The sequence below is a fragment of the Verticillium nonalfalfae genome (assembly GCF_003724135.2).
Source record: "Verticillium nonalfalfae strain VnAa140/NRRL 66861 chromosome Unknown scaffold_28, whole genome shotgun sequence".
In the NCBI taxonomy this organism is placed as follows: domain Eukaryota; kingdom Fungi; phylum Ascomycota; class Sordariomycetes; order Glomerellales; family Plectosphaerellaceae; genus Verticillium; species Verticillium nonalfalfae.
Genome location: NW_021167253.1, coordinates 231,837 through 255,270, shown reverse-complemented (window position 1 = coordinate 255,270; position 23,434 = coordinate 231,837). Strand labels below are relative to the sequence as shown.

General features: G+C 56.1%; 5 protein-coding genes across 5 annotated transcripts; 2 read left to right on the top strand and 3 right to left on the bottom strand.

Annotated features, from left to right (window-relative positions):
• Positions 1 to 1,475: 1,475 nt before the first annotated feature.
• On the top strand, positions 1,476 to 3,700 carry D7B24_004847 (uncharacterized protein; the record flags this gene model as incomplete). Its single annotated transcript, XM_028639012.1, has 6 exons — positions 1,476 to 1,681; positions 1,776 to 1,920; positions 1,991 to 2,086; positions 2,155 to 2,870; positions 2,922 to 3,251; positions 3,307 to 3,700. The coding sequence occupies 6 exons, from the start codon at positions 1,476 to 1,478 to the stop codon at positions 3,698 to 3,700; spliced, it is 1,887 nt and encodes a 628-aa protein (XP_028496553.1).
• A 293-nt stretch (positions 3,701 to 3,993) lies between these two features.
• D7B24_004846 (uncharacterized protein) lies at positions 3,994 to 5,071 on the bottom strand (the record flags this gene model as incomplete). The annotated part of the gene is made up of 2 exons (XM_028639011.1): positions 3,994 to 4,734; positions 4,787 to 5,071. The coding sequence occupies 2 exons, from the start codon at positions 5,069 to 5,071 to the stop codon at positions 3,994 to 3,996; spliced, it is 1,026 nt and encodes a 341-aa protein (XP_028496552.1).
• A 2,820-nt stretch (positions 5,072 to 7,891) lies between these two features.
• Positions 7,892 to 10,691, top strand: D7B24_004845 (uncharacterized protein; the record flags this gene model as incomplete). Its single annotated transcript, XM_028639010.1, has 2 exons — positions 7,892 to 8,117; positions 8,173 to 10,691. The coding sequence occupies 2 exons, from the start codon at positions 7,892 to 7,894 to the stop codon at positions 10,689 to 10,691; spliced, it is 2,745 nt and encodes a 914-aa protein (XP_028496551.1).
• Positions 10,692 to 12,849: 2,158 nt separating this feature from the next.
• On the bottom strand, positions 12,850 to 15,209 carry D7B24_004844 (uncharacterized protein; the record flags this gene model as incomplete). The annotated part of the gene is made up of 4 exons (XM_028639009.1): positions 12,850 to 13,458; positions 13,536 to 14,042; positions 14,104 to 14,616; positions 14,667 to 15,209. The coding sequence occupies 4 exons, from the start codon at positions 15,207 to 15,209 to the stop codon at positions 12,850 to 12,852; spliced, it is 2,172 nt and encodes a 723-aa protein (XP_028496550.1).
• A 2,290-nt stretch (positions 15,210 to 17,499) lies between these two features.
• Positions 17,500 to 20,539, bottom strand: D7B24_004843 (uncharacterized protein; the record flags this gene model as incomplete). The annotated part of the gene is made up of 2 exons (XM_028639008.1): positions 17,500 to 19,602; positions 19,655 to 20,539. 2 exons carry the CDS (start codon positions 20,537 to 20,539, stop codon positions 17,500 to 17,502), a joined length of 2,988 nt encoding a protein of 995 aa, XP_028496549.1.
• Between the last annotated feature and the right edge of the window lie 2,895 nt (positions 20,540 to 23,434).

Below are 23,434 nucleotides of genomic sequence, written 5' to 3'. Positions count from 1 at the left end.
ATTCATCAACGTCAATGCTGGAAGGGCTCATCGGCTTACTCATCCTCCGCGATTCGAGGTCGCCCTTTTAGCACATATTCTTCCCGCTCTTGTACCTCTCGATTTGCAGTGGCTGGTGTTGTCATAGTCGTCGTTCAAGGTGACAGAGTGGACATGTCCACTCATGCAACCTTGGTACTGATTGGCAGATATATGGCCAAGACCAACCCATCTGTAGCTACCTCACCTACCAGTCTAGGTGAGACTGACACAGCTACTCGAATACGTTCATGCCTGAACCCAATACCGACAACCTGGGTAGCTGGCTTTTTTCGTCTTGAGACATGGACACAGAGTGGGACGGTAGGCTTGCATCCCATGTGTTCTATTGTTTTCGTGGCGTTCATTCCGGACGGCCGTCTTCTCCCTGTCGTCACTCTGCTTCTTCCACAAGTACCCACTCAATATGCTTCTTGAGGACGTCCAGGTTCATCCTCGATGTTTTGCTGTGTGCTTTAACTCGACTTTCGGGTTGAGCGAACTTATGACCGACAGACTTCTCTTGCAGTACCCATTCCATGTCGAACCGCCCTGACTACGACAGTGACATGGATCATCGCACTGCTCAGGGTCGAATGCAACTACGACGATGGTCCGTAAGCTGCTAGATTGCTGGTCACATGTACAATCCTCACCTCGTTTCGCCAATGGAGCAGACGTAGTTCCTAGTATCGCTGCAGAACAATCTACGCCAGCGCTTGCATTCATATTTAGAGGCCATGCACAAATTTCTCGTCCCGTTTGTCCCACACCTTCGCGTGCCTGATGGCTTCGTCTTTTCTTCAGGTGTTGATCTCAGTGTCTGTCTGTCTTGACATCGTCCTACGGTTGAAAACGGTTCGAAGCGACACCGGCGTTGGCCCGCTGCGTCCGATCAGCGGAGCATGGCAAATTGTCCAAGAGTGCAGGCAACTTTTGGTAGCGTCAACCGTGAACCTTGACCTCGAAACTCAACTTGCAGCCGGCAGCATGACGAACGACATGACCACGCGCCAAACATGCTTGGTCAAGCATTTGTCAGTGCACCCGAAATTCCACGCGACTTCGGCGCTCTCGGAGATGATCAGATAAGATAGAGCAGGGGCCGGGGGATCTGATTGTCCCGCACTGAAGCGCCGCCAAGCCGCTTCCGTCAGGTTACGAGCTGCCAAGACCATTCTGCTGGGACGAGCGACCCTTGACGAACCCTGGAAGGAAGCGCCACGAGTCGCGAGCTCTGTCCCCTCACGCCCTGGCAGTTGTCGGTGGCGCATGTCGGTAGTTCGGGTGAATGGGGAGGGGCAGAGATTTAAGAATCGGACCATGTGCAGTCGCAGGGCGTACATTTCAGGACTCTCCCCAAGTTCTTACTTTTGGTTGACCGCCAAAGCTGCGTCCAAGGCACCTTGAAAGCCACCCGACGAAGTACTCGTCCTCCGTTTCCGCTCGTCTACATCATGGCCGCCTCAGCCGACCAGGTCACGGCAGTGCCGAACAAGCGTGAGGATGCCATCGAACGGAACAAGGGTAACATTGACCAGCAAGATGGACTTGTGCCCGAGGATCCTTCAAAGGAGCAGGAAGCGGAACAACCCATGGCTGTTCCAACGGAGGCTATGCGCAAGATCTGGAGTATAAGGCCTCTGGTCGCAGTCTTCGTTGGGTGAGTACATCAAGGCATACCCCGACAGCCGAACCGCGAAAGCCCCCGGCAATGAAACACTAATGGGACCCAGATTGTTCATCATGAACTTCAGCATGATCTTTGCTGCTTCGTCTGCCGGCGTCTACGACCCCTATGTCACAAGTCATTTCGAAGGCCACTCGCTCATCGCCACGGCTAACATTATCCACGGAATTGTGCGCATTGTGGGATATCCGCTTCTCGCAAAGGTCGCCGATGTGAGTGCAATTTCCAACACTGAGTCCAGGAGGAGCATGTGACAGTTACTGATCGCCTTGCGTCTCACAGCACATTGGTCGTCCTCAGGGCTTCGCCGGCTCCGCCATCAGCATGGCACTGGCAAATGTACTCTATGCTGCCTGCCACAACGTGGAAACCTATCTGGTAAATTTCGCACATTTATTTAAATATCCAGCTCATGAGGATTATGTACTGACTGTGAGCCTGCGCAGTCCGGTGGTGTCTTCGAATCATTCGGTGACACATGGTGGACCATCACGGAGCAAATCTTCATTGCCGATGTGACTTCTCTTGTCAACAGAGGCTTCCTCTTTACCCTGCCGCAGTCGCTCGCTGCTATCCCTACCCTGTACGCTGGGACCTACCTCGGAGAGCACATGCTCCTGAACTCGACTTGGCGCTGGGGTTTCGGTATGTGGGCTGTGATCATTCCCTTCTGCGCCCTGCCTACCATCGCCATCATGCTCTTCATGGAGCACCGCGGCCGCAAGAAGGGTATCAAGTGGCAAAGGCTGCCGCTGCGGGCTTCTTCTGGAGCTCCCCAGGGATCGTCTTTCCTGACCCAGCTCTACTACGTTGTGTGGGTGCGCCTCGACATTATGGGAGCGTTCCTGCTGCTGGCCGGTCTGTCAATGACCCTCCTTCCGCTGTCCATCACGGGAAGGAGAAACACAGAGCGCTGGACCGAAGCTTCTTCGATCGTTCTCATTATCATGGGTGTGCTCACCTTTGTGGCCTTCCTCGTGTGGGATGGACGATTTGCGAAGAACCCCATTGTGCCGTTCCGCATGATCAAGAACCGGAACGTTCTCCTGGCGTGCGTGTCGGTCTGCTTGATCGCCATGTCAGACTCGACCTATCGTGCTTTCGGGCCGAGCTTCCTCCAAGTGGCTGGCGGCTACTCGCCGGGACATGCTGTTCGTATCGAGTAAGTCGTCCATCGAGGGCCTTGTCGTCCAATACTGATCCTCCCTCCCAGCAACGCTCGAAGGGTAGCCCTCAACCTCGGTGGACTCGTCATTGGTATCGCCATCCGCTTCGTCAAGCACACCAAGCCCTTCATCATCATTGGCTGTGTCATGGTCGCCCTCGCGAACGGACTTCCGATCTACTTCACCAACATTGACGGGACCCGTGTCGCCAACGAAGCCGCTCTGACGACTAGTCAGGTCCTGCTAGGTCTGGGCCGCGGCTTTGCCCAGATCCCTCTGCAGGTGTCCTTGCAAGCCGTCGTGCCGGACCACGAGGTTGGCATTGCCACTGCGCTCTTCCTCTCCTCTTCAGGCTTTGGTGCCAACGTTGGCAACAGGTAGGGCAGGATCGCACCCCATACCCGCACATTGACTGATATGCGTGCATCACAGTGTCAGCGGAGCCATCTGGAACACGATTCTCCCCCGCCGTCTCCTGGAGCATCTCCCAGAAGCAGCCAAGGAGAACAGCCGCGCCATCTTCCGCTCCATCGTTGCCGCCCAAAGCTTTGCGATCGGCACGCCTGAGAGGAGCGCCATTAATCTGAGCTACCGCCAGACGCAGCAGACACTGGCTATCGCGTCGCTGTCAATCTCGATTCCCCTCCTCCTCATCATGCTCCTCATCCGGAACGTGGACTTTGTTGCCGAGGAGAAGAAGAAGGCGCAGCTGGCCGAGGAGCAGGCCGCCGCCGCTCTTGCGGAAGAGGCCGCCAGGGAGGATTCTGAGAACAGGAACGTCTCGGGGCAAGATGCCAGCGACCCGGAGAAGCGCGTTGGGCGGTAAAACCGGCGCGCTGTTGCAGTTGGGGTGAAAACTTGACACATCCAATTTTTCTATCTGATGACTGAGATTTGGGAAGATCAGTATCCTTCAAGTATTCATCGTATTGATTAGGCCGACGTGCGAAGAAATCCCACACGCCGAGTCTACATCTAACAGACGGGCCGTAGCTGTCCTGCATTTCTTCTGGATCAAGTCACCCTGACAGTGCTCGTGAGAAATAGCAACAATAGCTCCCCCATCCGGAACCCCGGGTCTGAAGGATGCAGTCATATATCTAGCAAAGAAGAGATAGATCATTCATCCTGGGGTTGCTTGCTCAAATTATTGAACCGTTCCATTTGCTCGTCAAAGTTTAGTTCGGGATAGTCCAGCTCGTTTAACACGCGGCGGTCCATGTACTGCTGCATTCGCAGCCGCGGCTTCTGGGGCGGTGCCCTCTCCCAAATATCTCTGTACACCTTATGGACCGGAATGGCGTCGCCTTGATCGATCCGCGTTCTGTTATCGGAAGAGGGTAGAATCGGAAGTGGTCCGTTGGTCCTTTCCTTTCTTTCCTCCGGATGCTTTTCCCTCGAACGAAGGAATTCGATCAGCCGGCTTTGCTGATCGTCGAGGAGTTGGCAGATCCGATATGTGATCCTGTCTCTCCCACAATGAATATAAGCATTCGGCTCTATGTTTTGATCATGCCACGACGAGGAGTGGTCGAAAAGGATGACGCCTCCAAGGATTCGGTCCTCGGCCCAGTATCCCACCATGTCTGCGATGCCGTCTGGATACTGCTCGTGGGCAACGAAGTGCGACTGCGTGAACAATGTGGGATGAGGGACTACGCGGGCCCACATATCAGGTGGACGCTCCCATGATGTGACCTCATCTACGTCAAGAGTATCCGTGGTTGTGCGATCATGCAAGCGTAGGTTGCGCTGGAACAAGAGGACGGCGATCTGATGAATCGCCGAGGCCGTAAGCTCGAGGAGGCGAAGGGCGAAGCCGCGACTCGACGTTGACGACGATTGAAAAGACTGCAGCAGCTGTGACCCGTTAGTTGCTGGCCAGAGATGAGAAGGAAAAAACGTCATTCACCTCGGGCTTGAAGACAAGTGCTTCTGACTTGAAATCACCTCGAAACTCTTCAGCCTTTGCTCTCGCCTCCGGACAGAGCTCGTTGTGAGAGTTGATGGGGTGTTGTGGCGTCAGCTTGGTCCCTCGAGTGTCCCATGCTATGTCACAGATAGGTAGGCCGTCAATGATCTGGGCAAAGGTGACCAATGCTGCGTCGGTAGCCAGAACGTTGCTTAGGGCCTGTGACACGGCATGGCGGTGCTGACTGTCAAGCCTTTCCACGTTTAAATAATGACTTGAAGGCATTTTTGAGACTGAATGGAAAGATTCAATGTATTAGGTGGGAACAACGGGAGGCTCTCATCTCTTTTGTTTCAAGCTTAACCGCTTGACCTGGACATGGAGGGGGTGGGGAGGTTGATTTTGGACCAACCAACCAATCATGTGCGGAACGCGACAGGATCAGGGTTCGGAGATGCTTCTCGACCGCCAGAGGGCTACATGAGGACTTTTATTTTATCTTGCCTGGCGCTCAACTTTGCGATTTGATATGGGCTGGCAGATACGACAATCGAGAGAACTCGCGTGTGGCACTTGGCAAGCCGTGTCCCATCGTTCTCTTGCAACTGTGAAAACATCATCCGCTAAGCTCGAGATGAATGAAAGTGAAAGGCTTTGTTAATAGCCAGTTTTTAATAACCTTTTTCGAACCGTTCCAGCTAAAATTATTGTACTTGGCAATGCAGTCAAGTTTCGATCGCCCTATCCGATCCGCTTAGCTCAAGTCGCACACATCGGTCTGCTCAGGCGACGAGGTCGCCCATCTTACTCACCGCAGACCCGAGCCTCCATAAAAAAAGCATCATGTAGCTGGTTTGTCGGCTTTTGAGTATCATTGTCATGAACATAGTTGTCAATTTGGTTAGGAACATGAGTTTAAGTCGATTTGCACTGTTTTGCAATCCGGTCTCGTCCTTGGATACGCTTGACTATGAAACCAACGCTGAATAGGAATTCCTCCGACTTCTAGTAATCGCGATGGCTCCGAGGCCTGCTTCCAGTAAACTCATGCTACGTCTTCAGACACATCTCCGAAATCACATGGGCCACAGCCATTTTTCACTACGATAAACCGGTACCCTCCTCTTTGTTACTACAATTAGTTGTCAAGCTAGAGTCATCGCTGCCCCGAAACAGTCTTTGATTGTCCCATCATCAACGTCTCTTCTTCATGACCAAGTCATCTTAGTTACACTTTCGAGCCGTTCTACACTCCCGGACGTGTCGTGGTTGGTTCCGTTGAACCAGATGGAATCTCGCGACTTCAAACTGGAGGAAAATCATCGGATCGCTTTGGGGTACTCCCTAGCTTGGTTTGCCGAAGTCCACTATGTATAGGGTATTAGTCACCGCTGCTTCTTGCGGCTTGTCCGACATTCAGTCTGAAACTACAACATCAGGTCCCTCCAGCCCATGTAGCAGTATTCAACCCCGGTTTCAATTATGAAGAAAAGCCAACTTGCCTACCAGTGCCGCCCCATGAGACGGAGAATCCTGCGACTTCAGAATGCCTGGATAGGCGAATGCTACGAGCGCCGGAGCTTTGAATGGCGCAGGAGCTAAACAGGTAGCTCCCGTCCGGCATTGGGCCAGTCGGTTCACAGAAAATACCCGACTTTAAAATTGCAGCAAGCCCATCTCGTGAGAGGCGCACCGTTGGCTGCAAGATCACGCCACCCGATTGACACAGTCCAACTGCAATTGAATGGGTGAATGTAATGTGGACAGGATCAGCTTGTGGTGTGTCATTGTCATTGTCTCCTCTTGCACTACGACAGCCCCCTTTTTCACTTAATGTCATTTTCCAGGAGGCCAAGAGGTGCACACGACGCTCAATTGACCTATTACCTCACTTCTTCTACTCGGGGGCGGCATGGACGTACAGCACAAGACTAACCCGGACTGCACAACGCGGCTTCAAGGCCTCAAGGGCTCGCAACCTACCTACGTACCTCTCTGACTGGTCAGCTCATGCAAGCGGACGATCGGCAGGAATCGCGCGCCCACATGGAAGGGCCGAACTAGGTGCATGGCAACATAACCGCTCAAGCACAACAGGCAATGGGCAGCAAACGCCCCATGCAAGGCCGTTGAGGCTCCAACGGCACGACCCAGAACGCGAAGAGGCGTCGCTCGGAGCTCGGGCATTTGCAGTGGGTAAACAGGGCGATGCAGTCATCGTCACTACATTGATGCCAGGGGAGGGGAGGGGGTCCCCTGGTTCAAGGATGAGGTGCATTGGCGTGCCGGTCTGGCTGGACTTCCACCCCCCCCTCGTTCGGCCCTTTCCAGGATCTGGCCCACCTCCGCATTTTACTCCGCCGTCTCGACCATGAGTTCCGCCCTTGGCCGCGTTAGACTCCGCATTCTGGCTGCCCACGGGTGCCTCTGACGATGGGGAGGTCTGGCAGATCTTTCGCCCCCTCCCCGCGCCCGCCGGCCATGACAGCGGCCCTGAACTTCCTAATCTGGGGAAACTCTCCTTGCCCCCCCTTTCCGCCGCTCGCTGAAATACCGGCCGTATCTCGCTTCTACTACGGGGCTGGGCGTTTTCATATGAAGCTTGGGAGTGCAAGTGGAAGCCACCCGCGAGGCTTGAAAGGCCCCGGAGACGTCCCCCATGGGAGGTGAGAGGGGAAGGCGGGGAGGGGACAAGGGGATCCAGGATGGAGATGGCTGGCAACGTGCTGCTCGTGCATGACGTCGTGGTTGCTACCTTGGCCTGGTTCGCCGTGCCCTCTACTAGGCCGGACCTTTTGCCCAGGTACCACACTGGCGATGGGTTGCAGACGTTCGGCGCGTTGCATCGCGCGCTGCATCGTGGGATCCTCCTCTAACCCGTACGTTGTCCTACCCTGCCTCGCTAGCTAGCCAAGCCCCCGGCTCGGCCGCTCTCATCCTGAATCTCTTGCAGATCCCTCTGCATTGGTAGGCAGGCAAGGCAGCACACATTGCTCGGAATGCGGTGCCCAGACAGCTGGGTCGGGCCAAGAGGGTGCTGTATAAATTGAAGTGGCTTCCCCCGCGATCTGAATTCATGCTGCAACCCCGACCAGTCACTTCAAGATGCATTACTGGAAGACCCTGCTCGTTCCCGGTGTGGCCGCGGCGGCCGTGCTCAAGAGGGACTCCCCAGACTACGACAAGCTTGCCGATTGTCCCGGCTATGCTGCCTCGAACGTCAAGACGACCGGCAACGGTCTGACTGCCGAGCTGAAGCTCGCTGGCCCGGCCTGCAACACGTACGGCACCGACCTCGAGGAGCTTACTCTGTCGGTTACCTACGAGAGCGGTGCGTTTGATCCTGCTCTTTCACTTCACATGACCATGGCTGACTTCGTGACCAGAGTCCCGTATCCACGTGAAGATCCAGGACCCGGCGGACCAGGTTTACCAGGTCCCCGAGTCTGTCTTCCCCCGGCCCGACGAAGGCTCCTTCTCCGGTGACGCCAAGATCAAGTTTGACTACACCGAGGAGCCCTTTGCCTTCACCATCAAGAGGGCCGATACGGAGGAGGTTCTCTTCGACACCTCGGCCGCCTCCATCGTCTTCGAGTCGCAGTACCTCCGCCTGAGGACGAGCCTGCCCGAGGACCCTTACCTCTACGGCCTCGGCGAGCACACCGACCCCTTCCGCCTCAACACGACCAACTACATCCGCACGCTGTGGAACCGTGACAGCTATGGTGTTCCGTACGGCAGCAACCTGTACGGCAGCCACCCCTTCTACATCGAGCAGCGCGAGACGGGCACCCACGGCGTCTTCCTCCTCAACTCGAACGGCATGGACGTCATGGTCAACAAGGACGACGCCGGCCAGTACCTCGAGTACAACACGCTCGGTGGCGTGCTCGACTTCTGGTTCCTATCCGGCCCCTCGCCCGTCGACGTCGTCAAGCAGTACTCGGACATCGTCGGGCTGCCCTCGCTCCAGCCCTACTGGGGTCTCGGCTTCCACCAGTGCCGCTACGGCTACCGCGACGCCTTTGACGTCGCCGAGGTCGTCTACAACTACAGCCAGGCCGGCATCCCCCTCGAGACCATGTGGACCGACATTGACTACATGGACGCCCGCAAGGTCTTCACCCTCGACCCCCGCCGCTACCCCGTCGAGAAGGTCCGCCAGATCGTCGACTACCTCCACGAGCACGACCAGCACTACATTGTCATGGTTGACCCGGCCGTCGCCTACGAGGAGTCGGACATTGTCAACCGCGGTCGCCAGGACGACATTTGGCTGCAGCACCCCAACGGCTCCGAGTACCTCGGCGTCGTCTGGCCCGGCGTCACCATCTTCCCCGATTGGTTTGCCGAGAACATCACCAAGTACTGGAACAACGAGTTTGACATCTTCTTCGACAAGGACACGGGTGTCGACATTGACGGTCTGTGGATCGACATGAACGAGCCCGCCAACTTCTGCAACGGTCTCTGCGATGACCCCTTTGGCGACGCCGTCGGCTACCCGCCCGAGCCCCCCGCCGTCCGCGAGAACCCCCGCGCCCTGCCCGGCTTTGGCTGTGAGTTCCAGCTCCCCGGTGCCTGCGACGGCAGCGCCGAGCGCCGCCAGATCGAGGCTCACCCCGCCCGCCCCCGTGCCGCCGGCGCCGAGACGTCTTCGCTCGACGTCCGCCAGACCGGCTCGGGCGACCGCAAGGGTCTCCCCGACCGCGACCTCCTGTACCCCAAGTACGCGATCCACAACGACGCGGCGGGGCCCGACGTGTCGTGGAACGCGGACCGCGGCGGCCTCTCGTTCAAGACGGTCAAGACGGACATTGCGCACCAGAACGGTCTCGTCATGTACGACACGCACAACCTCTACGGCGCCATGATGGGCAAGGCGTCGCGCGACGCCATGATGGCGCGCCGCGAGGGCCTGCGGCCCTTCATCATCACGCGCAGCACGTTCCCCGGCGACGGCAAGGCCGTGGGCCACTGGCTCGGTGACAACCTTTCGCAGTGGGACCACTACCGGTTCGCCATCTACACGACCATGACCTTCTCGGCGCTGTACCAGTTCCCCATGGCCGGCTCGGACGTGTGCGGCTTCGGCGGCGATGCCACCGAGCAGCTCTGCGCGCGCTGGGCCTCGCTCGGCGCCTTCTTCACCTTCTACCGCAACCACAACGGCATCGACTCCATCTCGCAGGAGTTCTACCGCTGGCCCGCCGTCGCCGAGTCGGCCCGCAAGGCCATCGACATCCGCTACCGCCTGCTCGACTACATCTACACGGCCATCTACAAGGCCACCGTCGACGGCAGCCCGACGCTGAACCCCATGTACTTTGTCTACCCCGAGGACCGCGCCACCTGGGCCCTGCAGCACCAGTTCTTCTACGGCGACGCCGTCCTCGTCGCCCCCGTCACCGAGCAGGATGCCACGAGCGTCGACGTCTACCTGCCCAAGGACACCTTCTACGACTGGTACACCCACCGTCCCATCCGCGGCAAGGGCGCCCTGCACACCTTTGAGGACCAGGACGTCACCGACATTCCGCTGCTCATCCGCTCCGGCAAGATCCTGCCGCTGCGCGTCGCCTCGGCCAACACGACGACGGCGCTGCGCCAGAACGACTTTGAGCTGCTCGTCACCCTCGACGTTGACGGCAAGGCCAGCGGCGAGCTGTACCTCGACGACGGCGTGTCGCTCGTCCAGCAGGGCCACACCCTCATCGACTTCACCTTTGAAAACGGCGTGCTCTCCCTCGACGGCACCTTCGGCTACGAGGTCGACGTCAAGATTGTCAAGGTCAAGGTCCTCGGCGCCTCGTGCCGCACCGGTGCTGGCAAGGAGGGCCGCGGCAGCAAGACTGTCAAGGTTGACCTGTCGCTGAACAAGGCGGGCTCCGTCAAGGTGTGGTGAACATGAACAGATGCGAACCTTTGTTGTCTTGATAAGGCCAGAGCTTGGATACGACTTATGAGATGCACCCAGATTTCGATTCTGATGTGAGGTTGGGGTAACCGATTTGCTGTGGAATAAAAAGCCTCAAGAATTGAATACCATTCCCTAAAACAAAGTTTCATGACGTTCGTGCCTTGGTATCTCGACCGCAATAATAACCCTGCCTTGCATAGTATTAGATGCTTCGCGCCTGGAGAACTATAGTCACCAGCCGTGGGCCAAGGATAAACCCATCAAGTGCTTTTTGTATGATCTTGCAAAATAACCTCAAAGAGTGAGATTGCGTAATGTTTACCAGGAAACATGGCACCGCCGCCAGCAGTAGTACCCTTCTCAATTCTCCTCATTGCTTGATATCTGGCTTTGTCTCCCTGCTGCCGCACTTTGTCGCGCACAGATAATGTCGAATCAAAAGGCCTCTTAGTCTCTTGAAAGTCTGTTGATCCCAAGTGCTCTGATCAGGAGATGACGACTAAGTAGGCCTCACTACGAACGACAGTCAAACCGGCGAAGAGCGCGCTCTCAGGCTTCAGCTGTGCGCCTGCGTTTTGAATACCGAAGAGCTCAATAATTGGTCGTGGAGGCAACTGCAGTGTCTGAATGCGGATGCTTCTCGGAAGAACTTGCATATCTTGAGAGCGAGGAATGATGCGGACTTTCAGTTCCACGAGGGGAGAAAGTAGGATCTCTCAGGTCGTGTACATTTGGAACCGCAGGTCTTCTTCAGGTCTTCTCCATTCAGATTGTCTGAGTAAGGTGCCAGAAACGCCACTAGCTGAGGTTAGCAAGCTACGAGAGCTGGGAGGCATGGGTCTCTGGTTCGTCCTTGGGGTCCTCGTGATCGAGAGTGTCCGATTTCTGCAGCATGGCTAGCAATATTTATTCTTCGAATGTCTCCTTTAGACCACCATCCACCGAAAAGGCCTTCCTTTGTTCTTCAGAACCGGTAGATGATCTGTCCTGTTTGTAAAGTCTTGCATCGGTGGAATCAGGAGGTCGATATATTCGCCCAGAACGACCGTCGCTCTGGTCGATGATCATGCTTCCAGGTACGCTGGGAAGCTTCTGGGTAAATGCATCCAGCAATAACATCCAGTGACGCTGTTTCTTGACGCCCCCGTTTTTTCAACCTCTTCAGGGAGTTTCCATAGAAAAATAGGAGAGCCTTTTCGTCTCGGCTTAGGGTCTTGGACAAGAGTGACGGAATTCTCTGGGTACTCGAGAAAATCGCTTCTCATGCATTCGCTGTGATTCATTGATTTGCGAGGCGCCCAGGATATCTTTCGGAACGTTTGATTTAAGAGGGAAGGGGTCCTCAGGATCTGAAGGAGCGTCAGTGACTGCACCAAAACGTGTGGTAAGGCGGGGTGTCCCTCGTTACGTCTCACAGTGCTCTTTGCACAACCAAGGCACACCTTGTTCTCCATGGCCAGGGGTGGAATTCCAGTAAAGGATGAGCATGGAAGCCTCGGGAAGTCGTTCAATTGCGGAAGGCCTTCCCGGAGAGGAGAGCGCCAGTACAGCTCAGCGTTAGATGGAGACCTCAAGATGGTATGAGAGAGGTCATCCAACCATGGGATGAACTACTTTTCAAGGTGGAATCGAGGTAGAACGTTTCTGGTGGGATGTTCCTTGCCTTGAGGTTGTCACAGAGGCTCTGGGCACGTGTATGAAGGCGCAGGGTTGAAAGTCCAATAAAAGGGGCGAATAGGCTGAGAAGAAGTGCCGCAGGCGTATAAACGCAGAATCAGCTCCCAAGCCAAACGCTTCAATGCCCAGCCAAACACCATGTCCCTGAGGAAGTAGTCATGAGAGGAGACGTGACAAGAGCAAGAGGCATGTACTTTAATCAGACTTGATTCAAAAGTACTCAATGTCAAACCTCTTTGCGCAGTCTCTGCGTCAATCCAGGTTCTGCGGGATGGGCTGCCACGATGTCACTTCTTCCAACGAGCAAAGTCAATAAATTAAGGTATGTCCGCTCCCTTCACTCCAAATGCCGCCGCAGGCTCATAATGTGTTGCTGTTGTTCCCAACTCATGCCCTTCCGATACCAGCCCTAACCCTTGCCCCTATTCAAGCCCCAACAACAGCCCGCTCCATCGCCCGAACCCCCTCAAACCAGACTGAAGCTCCCAGTGACGCCCTCAAAGGCGCGAACGCTGCCCAAGAGGCTCTTCGAGTTACCATAGTACCGAATCCGATATGTTCCCGCCGCAGCCGCCGAGCCGCCCTCCGCCGTCTCCCACCGGATCGTCACCTCGCTGTGACCCAGCAGCCAGTCGGTCCGCGCCCACTCATACACGAGAAACCAGTCGGCATCGTCCCGCACCTTGCTCCACGTTCCGTCCGCCGCGCGTCTCTCGACGGCGGCGTATGTGCCCTCGAGACGGAGGTTGTTCCGTGGGTTCGCGCCCTGGAACTTGACCACAACCTCCGACCCGCGGGTGTAGCTCGCCGAGGGGGCCGTGATGACGGCACCAAAAGCCCGTCCCGCGGGCGCGCCGTCCGTGACAACGCCCGTGTTGAAGTTGAGCGAGTTGGCGCGGTTGTCGGGCGGCGCGGGGCCTGCGGGCGGCAGCGTCGTGGCGCCGGGGGCGAGGTGCTGGAGGTTGGAGATGGTGAGGTTGATGTAGGCGTCGAGCGTGTAGCGGCCGTAGAAGGTTGAGGCGCCTTCGTAGCGCTGGACATCGTATTCTTCGCGGGTTGTGACATAGTGCTGCACCTGTTAGTCGGCGTCACATGAGGGGGAAATGATCTTGGTCAACAGGCGGGATAAAAAAAAGGGGGGGGCCAACGTACCGAGTACGTGTTTGCTGGACCGCCGAGCACAACGAGAGGACTTCCGCCCGTGATGCTACCCGAAGCCGCCGCTACGGCCTCTCTCCATCGCCTGCCAGCCATGGTCGTCGTCTCAGCACTGCCGACAACGAGGACAAGCTGCCCTACACGCAGAGTTTGAATATCGACAATGTTTGGGCTCCACGCGTACGGAGTGTTCACGCCACCGACGTCAAGCAAGATGGGCTTCGGCTCCTGGCACGCCTGTTGCTCAGCTGAAGGCGCCCGCAAAATGCCACCCACAACTCGCCACAAAGGATTCTCTCCCGTCGAGTCGCCCTGCGTGAAGTCAAAGGCGCCAGGACCATCGGTCGTGCCGGCGGCAAACGAGTAGCCAAGGGAGGCTGGGCACGTCTGTACCTCCTGACCCGAAGGTAGGCGGAACTTGGAGAAGGTCATGTTATGGAAGAAGTGGAAGGACTTGACAGTCGGGCCCGTGATGGGTGTTGATCTGGAGCCGAGCGCATCCTGGTCAAGTCAGCTTTTTCGTCTCGGACGTGGCACGAGCGCGATGGCAAGACAAACTCACAAAAATGGCCTTGGCGCCAACATACTGCCTCCTTCCAATCTCGTAAGCGCTCGAAACACCGAGATCCAGCTTTCTGAACTCGGGGCCCCGCCCACGGCATGACTGCGAGAGGCCGTCGGCACAAGTACTCGTCTCAAAGTCGCACTGCTGGCCCGACCCGTCATCGCACCAGGCGCCGAGAACATTGGGCGTCGTGTCGGCATGGTTCGCCTGGGCAAATCCAGCGACGAACCCGCCGCCAATCTCCTTCTCAAAAAGCCACGACGCGACGCCCTTGTTGTCGCCAGCCACCTTTGTATTGTTCTGCAGCATGGACGTCGGGTGCACGGCGAGCCAGTTGAGCACGCCGAGGGCCTTGTTGTCCGAGGCGCGGCGGAAACGCAGCAGCGTCATGGTCTTGTCTACATCTCCGGGGTAGCGCGCACGCTCAGAAGCCGGGTTCTGAAGGTAGGCCCAGGGGCTGCGGTTGATGGCGGCGTTGGGGACCTCTCCTGTACCAAAGTCGAGGTAACCCTAGGAAACGTCAGTCTTCCCATATATCCGACCAAGACGAGACAACTTGCCTCTGCTAAGGACTCGTGCGCCCTCTTGATGGACAGAACAGCACCATCGACGATGGCCTGATAGCTCTGTCTGTCGAATCCCAAGTTTGTAATCTGGGGCAGCAAGTAGTTGAAAAAGGCTCCCGGCCCAGCGTGGCTGTGAGAGCCCGTCACGGCAATGTTGTTCTTGTTGTACACGGCGTAAGCAGGGCCCAGCGCCGCGACGCCCTCGAGAATGCCCCTTCTTACAGCCGTGTCTCCCGTTTGCGTATCAAGAACAAGGTAGACGAACCTGTCAGCAGGCTTGGAGGCGTCGCCAACAATGAAGGCACGGCTGAACAGTCGCTGGCGCAGGCCGGTGCCCTTCTGGTCGAGGTCGGCGTAGCCGGCAAAGCCAATCTCAACGACAGGGCCCGTCATGTCGGCTTTTCCGACGCCGAGGAGGTACTTGGAGCCAGAAGCCTGGCGACGCTCATTGATGAAGTCATCACCAAGCGTGGCCGCCGTGGCGAAGCTCAAGAAGAAAGAAAGGAGGAGGGCATAAAGGGGCAGCCTTGACAACATGATGTTGTTGCTATAGCGAAGCTGCAAACCAAACATAACTTTTGATCAAGACCTTAGCAGTGCGGCGAGGCAAAAGCAGATGCTCAATCATCTGGAGAACCTCCAGGTCAAGAAAATTGTGCCCCTCACAACGACCCTTATATCCCCCTTTCAAGCCGCGGTGTCACAAGTCAGACTGTCAGGAACGCATCAAACGTGCTCCAATAGTGTCTCCTCCTGCCCACCACCTACGTAGGGGCAAGAGAAGGAAGCTTCGCTTCGAGAAGGCAAGTCACGACCCCTCCCCTCCCCTCCCTCAAGGTAGGTAGAAAACGCCATAGCTCCCAGAGGCGCCGCTTCAACAACCCAAGAGAACTCGGCCGATACTTCCTGATCGACAGTAGCGGACCTGCGCAAGAGAAGTACGACCACTAAGAGGAGAGCAACGCGCATCAAAGCACACAACGTCGACAAGGCTCCCGGGCCGAGTTAGGTCGCCATTCAACCCCCTCCAGTTCAGGTGTGCGCCCAAAGGCCGGGAGCTCGACGAACCGGAGACGATCCAGCATCCATCTACCGTCAACCGAGCAGGAGGGGCGCGGCGAAGGGGAGGGGAAGGGGGAGCCGGAGTGCTTCGAGTAACGAGTGTCGGATAAGAGTGTGGGTGCGAATGTGACCTATACAGGAAAAAGATGCTCTCGGAGAAGAAAGGCCAGAGACCAGGCCGGGCTGTCAAGACGCCAAAAACGGTCGTTGACTCCGGCGATCCCACCTTCGAACACGACGTAACCTCTGGATGTTTTTGTTGAAGTCCCCCCACCGAACGCCCACGCATCCAATGAAGCTGCCGCGCCGGCAGTGTGGCTGCTGGGCGGACATCACGCGCGACGTGCCCGCTCGAATGCGGGGGAGACCAGGGGGGGAAGACCCAAGGATGGACACAGGCATGAGATAGGTCAGGATGGAAAGAGAGAGAGAGAGGGTGCATTCAGAAGGTCATCCAGCGGCGCGCTATTGGATCGTCTGCCGGGGAGCTGTAGATTAGAAGGCCTCCATCGCAGATTCTATTCGATGCAGCGGGTGAGTTTCCAGGTTTTGCTAACAACCCTTACCCCCTCCTCTTATCCCCCCCCCTCCCTTGCCTTTCTAGATACTCCACCAAGTCCCATGTCCCGTAGTGCAGGCTGGCTTAGGGACTCAAAGTTGACGGCTAGCGTGATTGAAGCTGAATTGCTGTGCTGGATGTGGCTGCCGCACAACGCCCCCCCTGTCTGCTTCTACGCGATGCAGCTACCTGTTTGGGAACCGGCATTGGGGAGGGGTCAGTTCCAGTGGTTATATTGAAGATAGGAGGATCTTGTAGGTCGTATGACGTGTGGATCCTGCACGATGCCGGCATCTGGTCCAGGTTGGGAAAGTCTCGTGTGCGCTGGCTGGCTCGCGTGCGTGTGCCCGTGTGGTTGAGGGAGTGAAGCATACAGGCTTCAACGTCAAGGAAACCCGTCAGGGCCAAAGCGTCGGCCAAAAGTTGTCGAGATAAGACAGTGGCGCCCGTCACGCACGCCAAGGTACGGCTATTGCGCCTGGCAGACCCCCTGTCGATGAAACATTGATTCTGTCAAGCGTGGATGGGCGCCCTTCTCATCAGACAGAAGAAGAAATGTGCCCCCCTAAGTCTTCACTTGATAAGATTGAGAATTCCGGGACGGCAAAAGGCAGATTCGTCAACTTCAGGCGTGTGACTTTGGAATTACACAACTAGGTTGATCTAAAAGTACGGCACACATGGAAGCCAGATAGGTAGTCAAGCTAACACCAAAACAAGAGCGCCCTATCGCCTGTGCTGAAGCCGCACAGCCTGCTCTCTCTTCATATCCTCCTTTTGCCAGCACCTCGCCTTCCATCCATCGCGTCCCACTTCATACCCATCATGAGGAATAGATAAGGCGTTACCGTGAATGAGAACTGTATTTCTCACAGCCTGCACCTGCAAATGCCTGTTTCACCGCTGGCCCCGTTTTCTTTCCCCGAATCTCCCGACCTGAATCCATATCCCGGTCCAGCTTAAATATCATTTGAACGCCGGGTATTTCTGCCCAGCTTGCGCCATCCCACCCTATTCGACGCAATGAGACAAGCACACCGGAAAAACAACCAACAAAAAAAATACACAAGACGCCGCTAACAGACTGACGGGCGACTCGTCAGGAAGTGTACACCATTGTAATGATGATCATCGTGAGTCGCGATCAATAGGTACCAGCGCGAGACAAAGGGAAAATGTATGCGAAGCGCAGATCCGGCGCAAAGCTCAGCAACCGAGCTCCTCCTCGCACTCGCTCATGCTGCCGTACCCTGTGTCGGTCTCCATGCCCACAACGCTCCTCGTGATGCTAAGGCAGCGATCCACCATCTTGTGGCGAACGTCCTGATCCAACCCACACTGCTCGCCTGGCGTGCTGCCGATCCAGATGCGGAGGCTGCCAGCCAGGCGTTCGAGCGAGGTGCTGAATGCTTCGGCAGCCGAGGGATGCGTGTGGAGCTCCGTCATGAGTTTGAATAGTGCCGTGCATCCGAGGAGCGACATGCTCGCCGTGACGCTGGGTTGTGCGAGCTTCTCCACGAGTTGGGTGCTCTCGCGAGGGGCCGGTCCCGTCTTGAATCGTTGGAGATGGGCAATTGCCATGGCGCACCGCAGCGCCACTTGGACATCGGGCGTCTGAACTGCTGGCGAAGACGAATCTAGGATCGGAGACACGATGTCGTTAATCGGTGCCTGTACGACGCCGGGCTGGACAGTTTGAATGGCAGATGCAATGCTAGCGCCCCGCTTCTCGTCGACGAGGACGGCACGAGCGACGAGAGCTCGTGCCTGCGCGCCTGACGCGACGGGAGCTGCCTTGAGGGCATTGTCAAGGTGGCCCGACACGACCTCCTGAGACTCGGTCTCATCCTTGCCGGCACTCAAGCTGGCAGTCAAAGCCCGCTGGACTTCCTGACTGGACCACCAAGCCGCCACCGCATCCATGGGGGATCGCACGGCCTGATCGTCCACGACAGCATCCATACCCTCCGTCTGCTCGTTCGCGTTTTCGGTAGTCGGAAGATTCCATGCCAGGTTATAGGCTCGTCGAATGATGTGGCAATTCAAGACGTTGTCACACTCTTGTTCCAGCAGCGCAGCAAGATGTTCGGGAAGCTCGTCGTCGTTTGCTTGCTCCGAGACGCGTCGTTGTTGCGTAAGAATCCTGTTCAATTGCTTGGCCTCGTTCCAGCGGGACCTCGCCAGCTTTGTGGCAATAGTATTGTGAATACCCCGGGAGCCGAGGTCCCAGAGCAGAACCCGAATGTGGAGCGCCTTCAGCATGGATCGAAGAGGGGTATCAGGGAGTGTGCCGGATGCCAACAAGGTCAGCGTCAGCCGGCTCTTGTTTACTTCGACATCTCCACCGGCCAATTGCGCATCCAGAGCAATCGACCATGCCTTGACGCGGGCTGCTTCCTGTTCTTCGGTGAATCCAGTCAGTGCCTGGTAGCCGTGGACTCCGATCGTGTTTCGTAGGCTCAGCTTCATGGTTTTGAGAATAAGGGCAGCTGCCTCCAGGAAGAAATTGTGCTTTGGGACCCAGACTGTTTGGATCGCAGTGAGCCATGCCTGTCGTCGGACATGAATAGGCGATGCCAGCGAAGGAGCAGGTTCGAGCGAGCTACTCATTTGCTCCGCGCCCTTCTTCTGCTTCTTGTCTGAAGGGGCAAAGAGCGAAGGCATGAAAACGCTAAGGAAGATGCCGAAGAAAAGGAGGACTTTGAGGTGAGAGATAAAGTGCGCGGCGGGGACGACGTGACCAGCGACGTGGAAGTTGCTGGACTTCAAGGCGCCGAGAAGCTGCATCGGAACCGCGAACAGGCCGCGGCCTTCTGGCGTCTCGTTGCTTTGCTCCTCCGTACGCACAGCCTCGATAATCATCAGTCCAGCCAGGGAGCCGACCATCAACTTGCCGAAATAGGGTGCGTTGTTGCCCCATCGGGCGCCTTGCTGTGCTTGTTGCTGCTGCTGGATCTGTTGTTGGCGAAGCAGACCAGGGTTGCCACGGAACTGTTGCTGCGGCACCGGGTAAGGCTGACCGGCAGCCATCTGAGCGGCGATGATGCGCTTCATATCTTCGGGAACGGTCATCATGCCCTGGGGTGCGTCGCCGCGAGGTGTGCCCATGGGTGTGTTGATATATTGATCCTGAGGATACTGCATTGGCGTGGGTGGTTGTTGCATTGGGCTCATGGCACCAGTCATGGCACCAGCCATGAACAGTTTTTCGAAGGCTGCGATGCGCGCCTGCATCGCACCATTCTCATCCAGCAAGCGGTTATTTCGCTTCTCGAGATGGCGGATATATTCGGTAGCCTTGCTTAGCACCTAGAGTGAGGGTTAGATGGCGTTTCAGTGTCAGCGGCGTCGCCCAACATACCGTTGCCTTGTTCAACTTGTGAGCCGGTGTCAGGCCGTGCAGCTCTTCACGGTCTTCGGTCGTATCTTCGCCCCGCGCACTCTTCGACATGATGCGCAAACTGGGGACGCTGTCTCTCAACGCTGCGATTTTGTCGTTAAGGTTTGTCCGATAGCGCTTCTCAATCATGTTGTGGGCCGTCTTTTTGACAGGCTGGTTGCCATCTTCATCGAGCTCATCTTCATCATCCTCAGCGTCGGCCGACGACTTTCTCTTCCGACTGAGAGGCTTGCCAAATTGATCAGTGCCATCCGGGGACGAAAGAGCCCCCGCAGCAGCGGAACCGGGACTCGGCTCACTCTTGGGCGAGTTGTACTGAAGATGGGCGGGCATGGCGATGCTCCGTAGTTTCTCCTGTTGGGCAGGTGTCAGGAGGTTCAGCGTCTCGCCGCCTGGCGCGTTATATCGCTGAGGGGTACCCTGCCTGAGGGAGGGTTGTGCGGCGTTGTTGCTGTTGTTGATGGTGGGGTTGGGGTAGTATCCTGACGACGAAGGGTTGGACTGGTCGTAGGTAGCACTGGTGCCAGTCGAAGGCGAGGCCTGTTGCTGTTGCTGAGGTGCGGGTGCCACGTCCCAGGACGCGGTCTGGAAGAGAGGCACGGAGTCGGCGGCACTGCTCGCGGCAGCAAAGTTGAAGCTGTCGTACGACGGGGTGTCCTGGTAGGCCCAACTGGAGGAATCATACAGGAACTGATTGTCGGTATCGGCCTGGTTGCTGGTCGCGATGTTGGATTGGGATGGGTCGGTCTTCACACGCTGAGCGGCATTGTCGTCGATGAAGGGAGGCTGCGCACCGAGGTTGGAGTTACCAAAGCCATAAATGGCCCCAGAACCTTGGTCGGTCATGTTGCTGTGGGAAGGATATGCAACCATGGGCTGACCACTGGCATCCAGCGCGACGGGGTCGTGGCCCAGAGATCCGATGGCCACAGGAGTGGGCGGGCAGAGGCGGGCAGAGGAAGGCTTGTCAAGCGAGGCGAGGCGAGCTGCGAAAGCGAGTCGTACGAGGTTGGGCAGAGATCTAGTGGGCTGCGGTAGATGATTGGGATGAGTATAGGCTCAAGGCAGGGAGTCGCGGAAGATAATCGTATGACGGTCGGGACGATGCTGTAGGGGCCGGGGATTGGCAAATGGATGGAATGTGCTCGTTGAGCGTGACAGGCGTGGAATGGCAGAGGAGGAGGTGCAGAGGACAGGAGTCGGAAGAATCTGGGACGGATCGAAACCGGGGGGGCATCGTACGATGTTGAAGCGACATGGGCTCAGCTGCGCCAAGCCGCTCTGGTTAGCCAGTCGAACCTGCCCAAGCTCGGTCACCAAGTGGGGGGGGGAAGGCACCTACCTGCCTGTCGTCGCACAGGTCGCACCCGCCATACCCAATTTGCCATTTGGATAACGGATCTATGGGCCCACCTTAACCGTCTAACGGGGACCAAGCCGGCCGAACCACGGTACTTCCGGCCTGTTCCGGATGACTCAGCAGCCTACCATCCCTGATCCGTCTCCCTCAGTCCCGCTTCAGGACTGTCTCATCATGTCGATCTGTCCACCATGACGGTCATACCCGCCGAACAACTTTGACGGCTTTATATTCCTCTTTGTGCCGTTCGTTTGTTGAGGGTTCGCTCCAAATCCTACTGTCCTGAATCGACCGATTGTGTCAGACAAACCTTTGCGCCCCATGCTGTAATGGCCACGGTTTTGTTGGGTGCTGTGGCTTAGTACCAAACCATACACCTCGCTGGTCAGCAAGCCTTGATCAATCTGCATAGAAGCATAAGTGAGCGTGATGTTGAACATGGTTTTAAGATATTAGGACTGACACGCATTTAACGAAAAATCGAAGAGATGCATTCATCCAAGCAATCCCGGGCGTAGGATATTCGAGGATTGATCTTGCTACCCTTCAACCCACGTTCATGCCCTGCGCTTCATACAAGCAAACGCCGTTCTTTATTTCGACGCCTCTTTCGATCGAGACACGAAACTCAAGACATACATTCGTACTAACCGGTGCCCTCGTCGTGCTGCCATGGCAGACCAGAACATTGACAGTTACGTCAAGTGACAGCAGTCACTGTCTGTGTTTCGAATTCGATCTTCATTTAGTAGCATCTCATGAGCATCCTCAGATTCAATTATCGGTGTCTCCGTTCCTGTTGAACTTCCTTTACACCCATCAAGTTCGAGAATGCATGTATACGCTACCTTTAAAGTCAATATACTGATGACCCCGCCGCCGATAACGTGTGCACACCAACCAATACGGCTACGCCACCCGACTTGATTCAAGAAAGACGGTTTACCTGACAAGAGCCGTGAGGTGGAGCATTGTGTGTTTAATCGTAGAAAAACTTCTTTGCATCAGTCAATGCTCAATCCGGGTACAGGTAAAGCTGGAACTCTGGGCAACTTAAGACTGGTCAAAACTGTCGTAGGAAGTACCAAGCTGGCACAATCGGCATTTACCTCAGGCAAGGCATTTAAGGTAGGGAGCCAAAAGAGCCCAATCTCTGTGGGCTTATATGCCCATTGGGTCCCCCAACTACCACCCCTTTGGTCATCACATGACATCAGTTTGTCCAAGTTATCTACCGACTTGCATGGCTCGCGATTTCGATCGATCAAACTCAAAGTTCTACTTGCATGGTCGCTTCTTCTCAGCAGCCCTTCGACAGCAACAGACACTATTTACGCATATGGCTACCTTTACGTAGCCCGAGGCTTTGGGATGCACATCAGGCGCGCCAGCTCACACTGGGCTCTTCGAAACATTAGTTCTTCGACAACTCTTAGGAACCACAACGAGCCTGCCGCTCAGACTGTTCATCTTAAGAACCCAATCGGCAAGTTACAAAAGTCATCGATGAAGGATGTCTTGTTTGTAGGGCTCGATATCGATACGTTTCAAGGGTACGAGAAATTGATTGCAGACCAGCAAATTCATATCGGGTTATCGATATTGGATACTAAAATGCTGGAGGAATTGTTTCAAGAGTCAAGGCTAGATCGACCTTGCGACCCTGCGATCACGTCTTATCAATTCACTTGTGGGAATTCAGCGTACTTCCGACGAGCATATAACAGATTTTATCCGGAAATTCCCGGCCCATCGCTCTTGGCGATGTTAAGCCTAAGTGTAAATCTCTGATGGCTAATAGAGACGTAGCTGTGGTACTACATGGAGCCGATTTAGATCTCAAAATTCTTCGACAGCTCAAGATCAACATCGAAAAAATGTCTCTCTATATTATAGAGACCAACAAGGTGGCGCAGTTCTCTCTCCAGCTGCACTACCGGGTGGGCTTGGAGAAACTACTCGACGCATTTCAGATACCATACGCGTGTTTACATGCAGCCGGTAATCTGTTTGCAGGCTTTGCTCATACTTGCAGTCTGTGATGCGGAACTTCAACCATCGGGCTCTTCTTAGCCGTTACTCCAGATAGCCAGAGAGGCGGCACAAGCCTCAAGGCCCCTCTCTACGGCGGAGATACAGGCACCGATAATCGAAGCTAGAAAGCAGGCAACGGGTGAGAGTCGTGCTAGGAGGAATTTAAGACGGGCGGCCAGGACTGAGAGCCGAAGGGTAGGAAGACTCACAGGCAAGTCTGATACAGTGCAAGCCGCGGACATTGAGCCACCACGAGGCACATCAACTGAGTCTCAGGCTACGACTTCGTGAAATTGGTTAGAGCACAGCATGTGGGTTATTGGAAGTGAGGTGTTGAAGGTTACCTA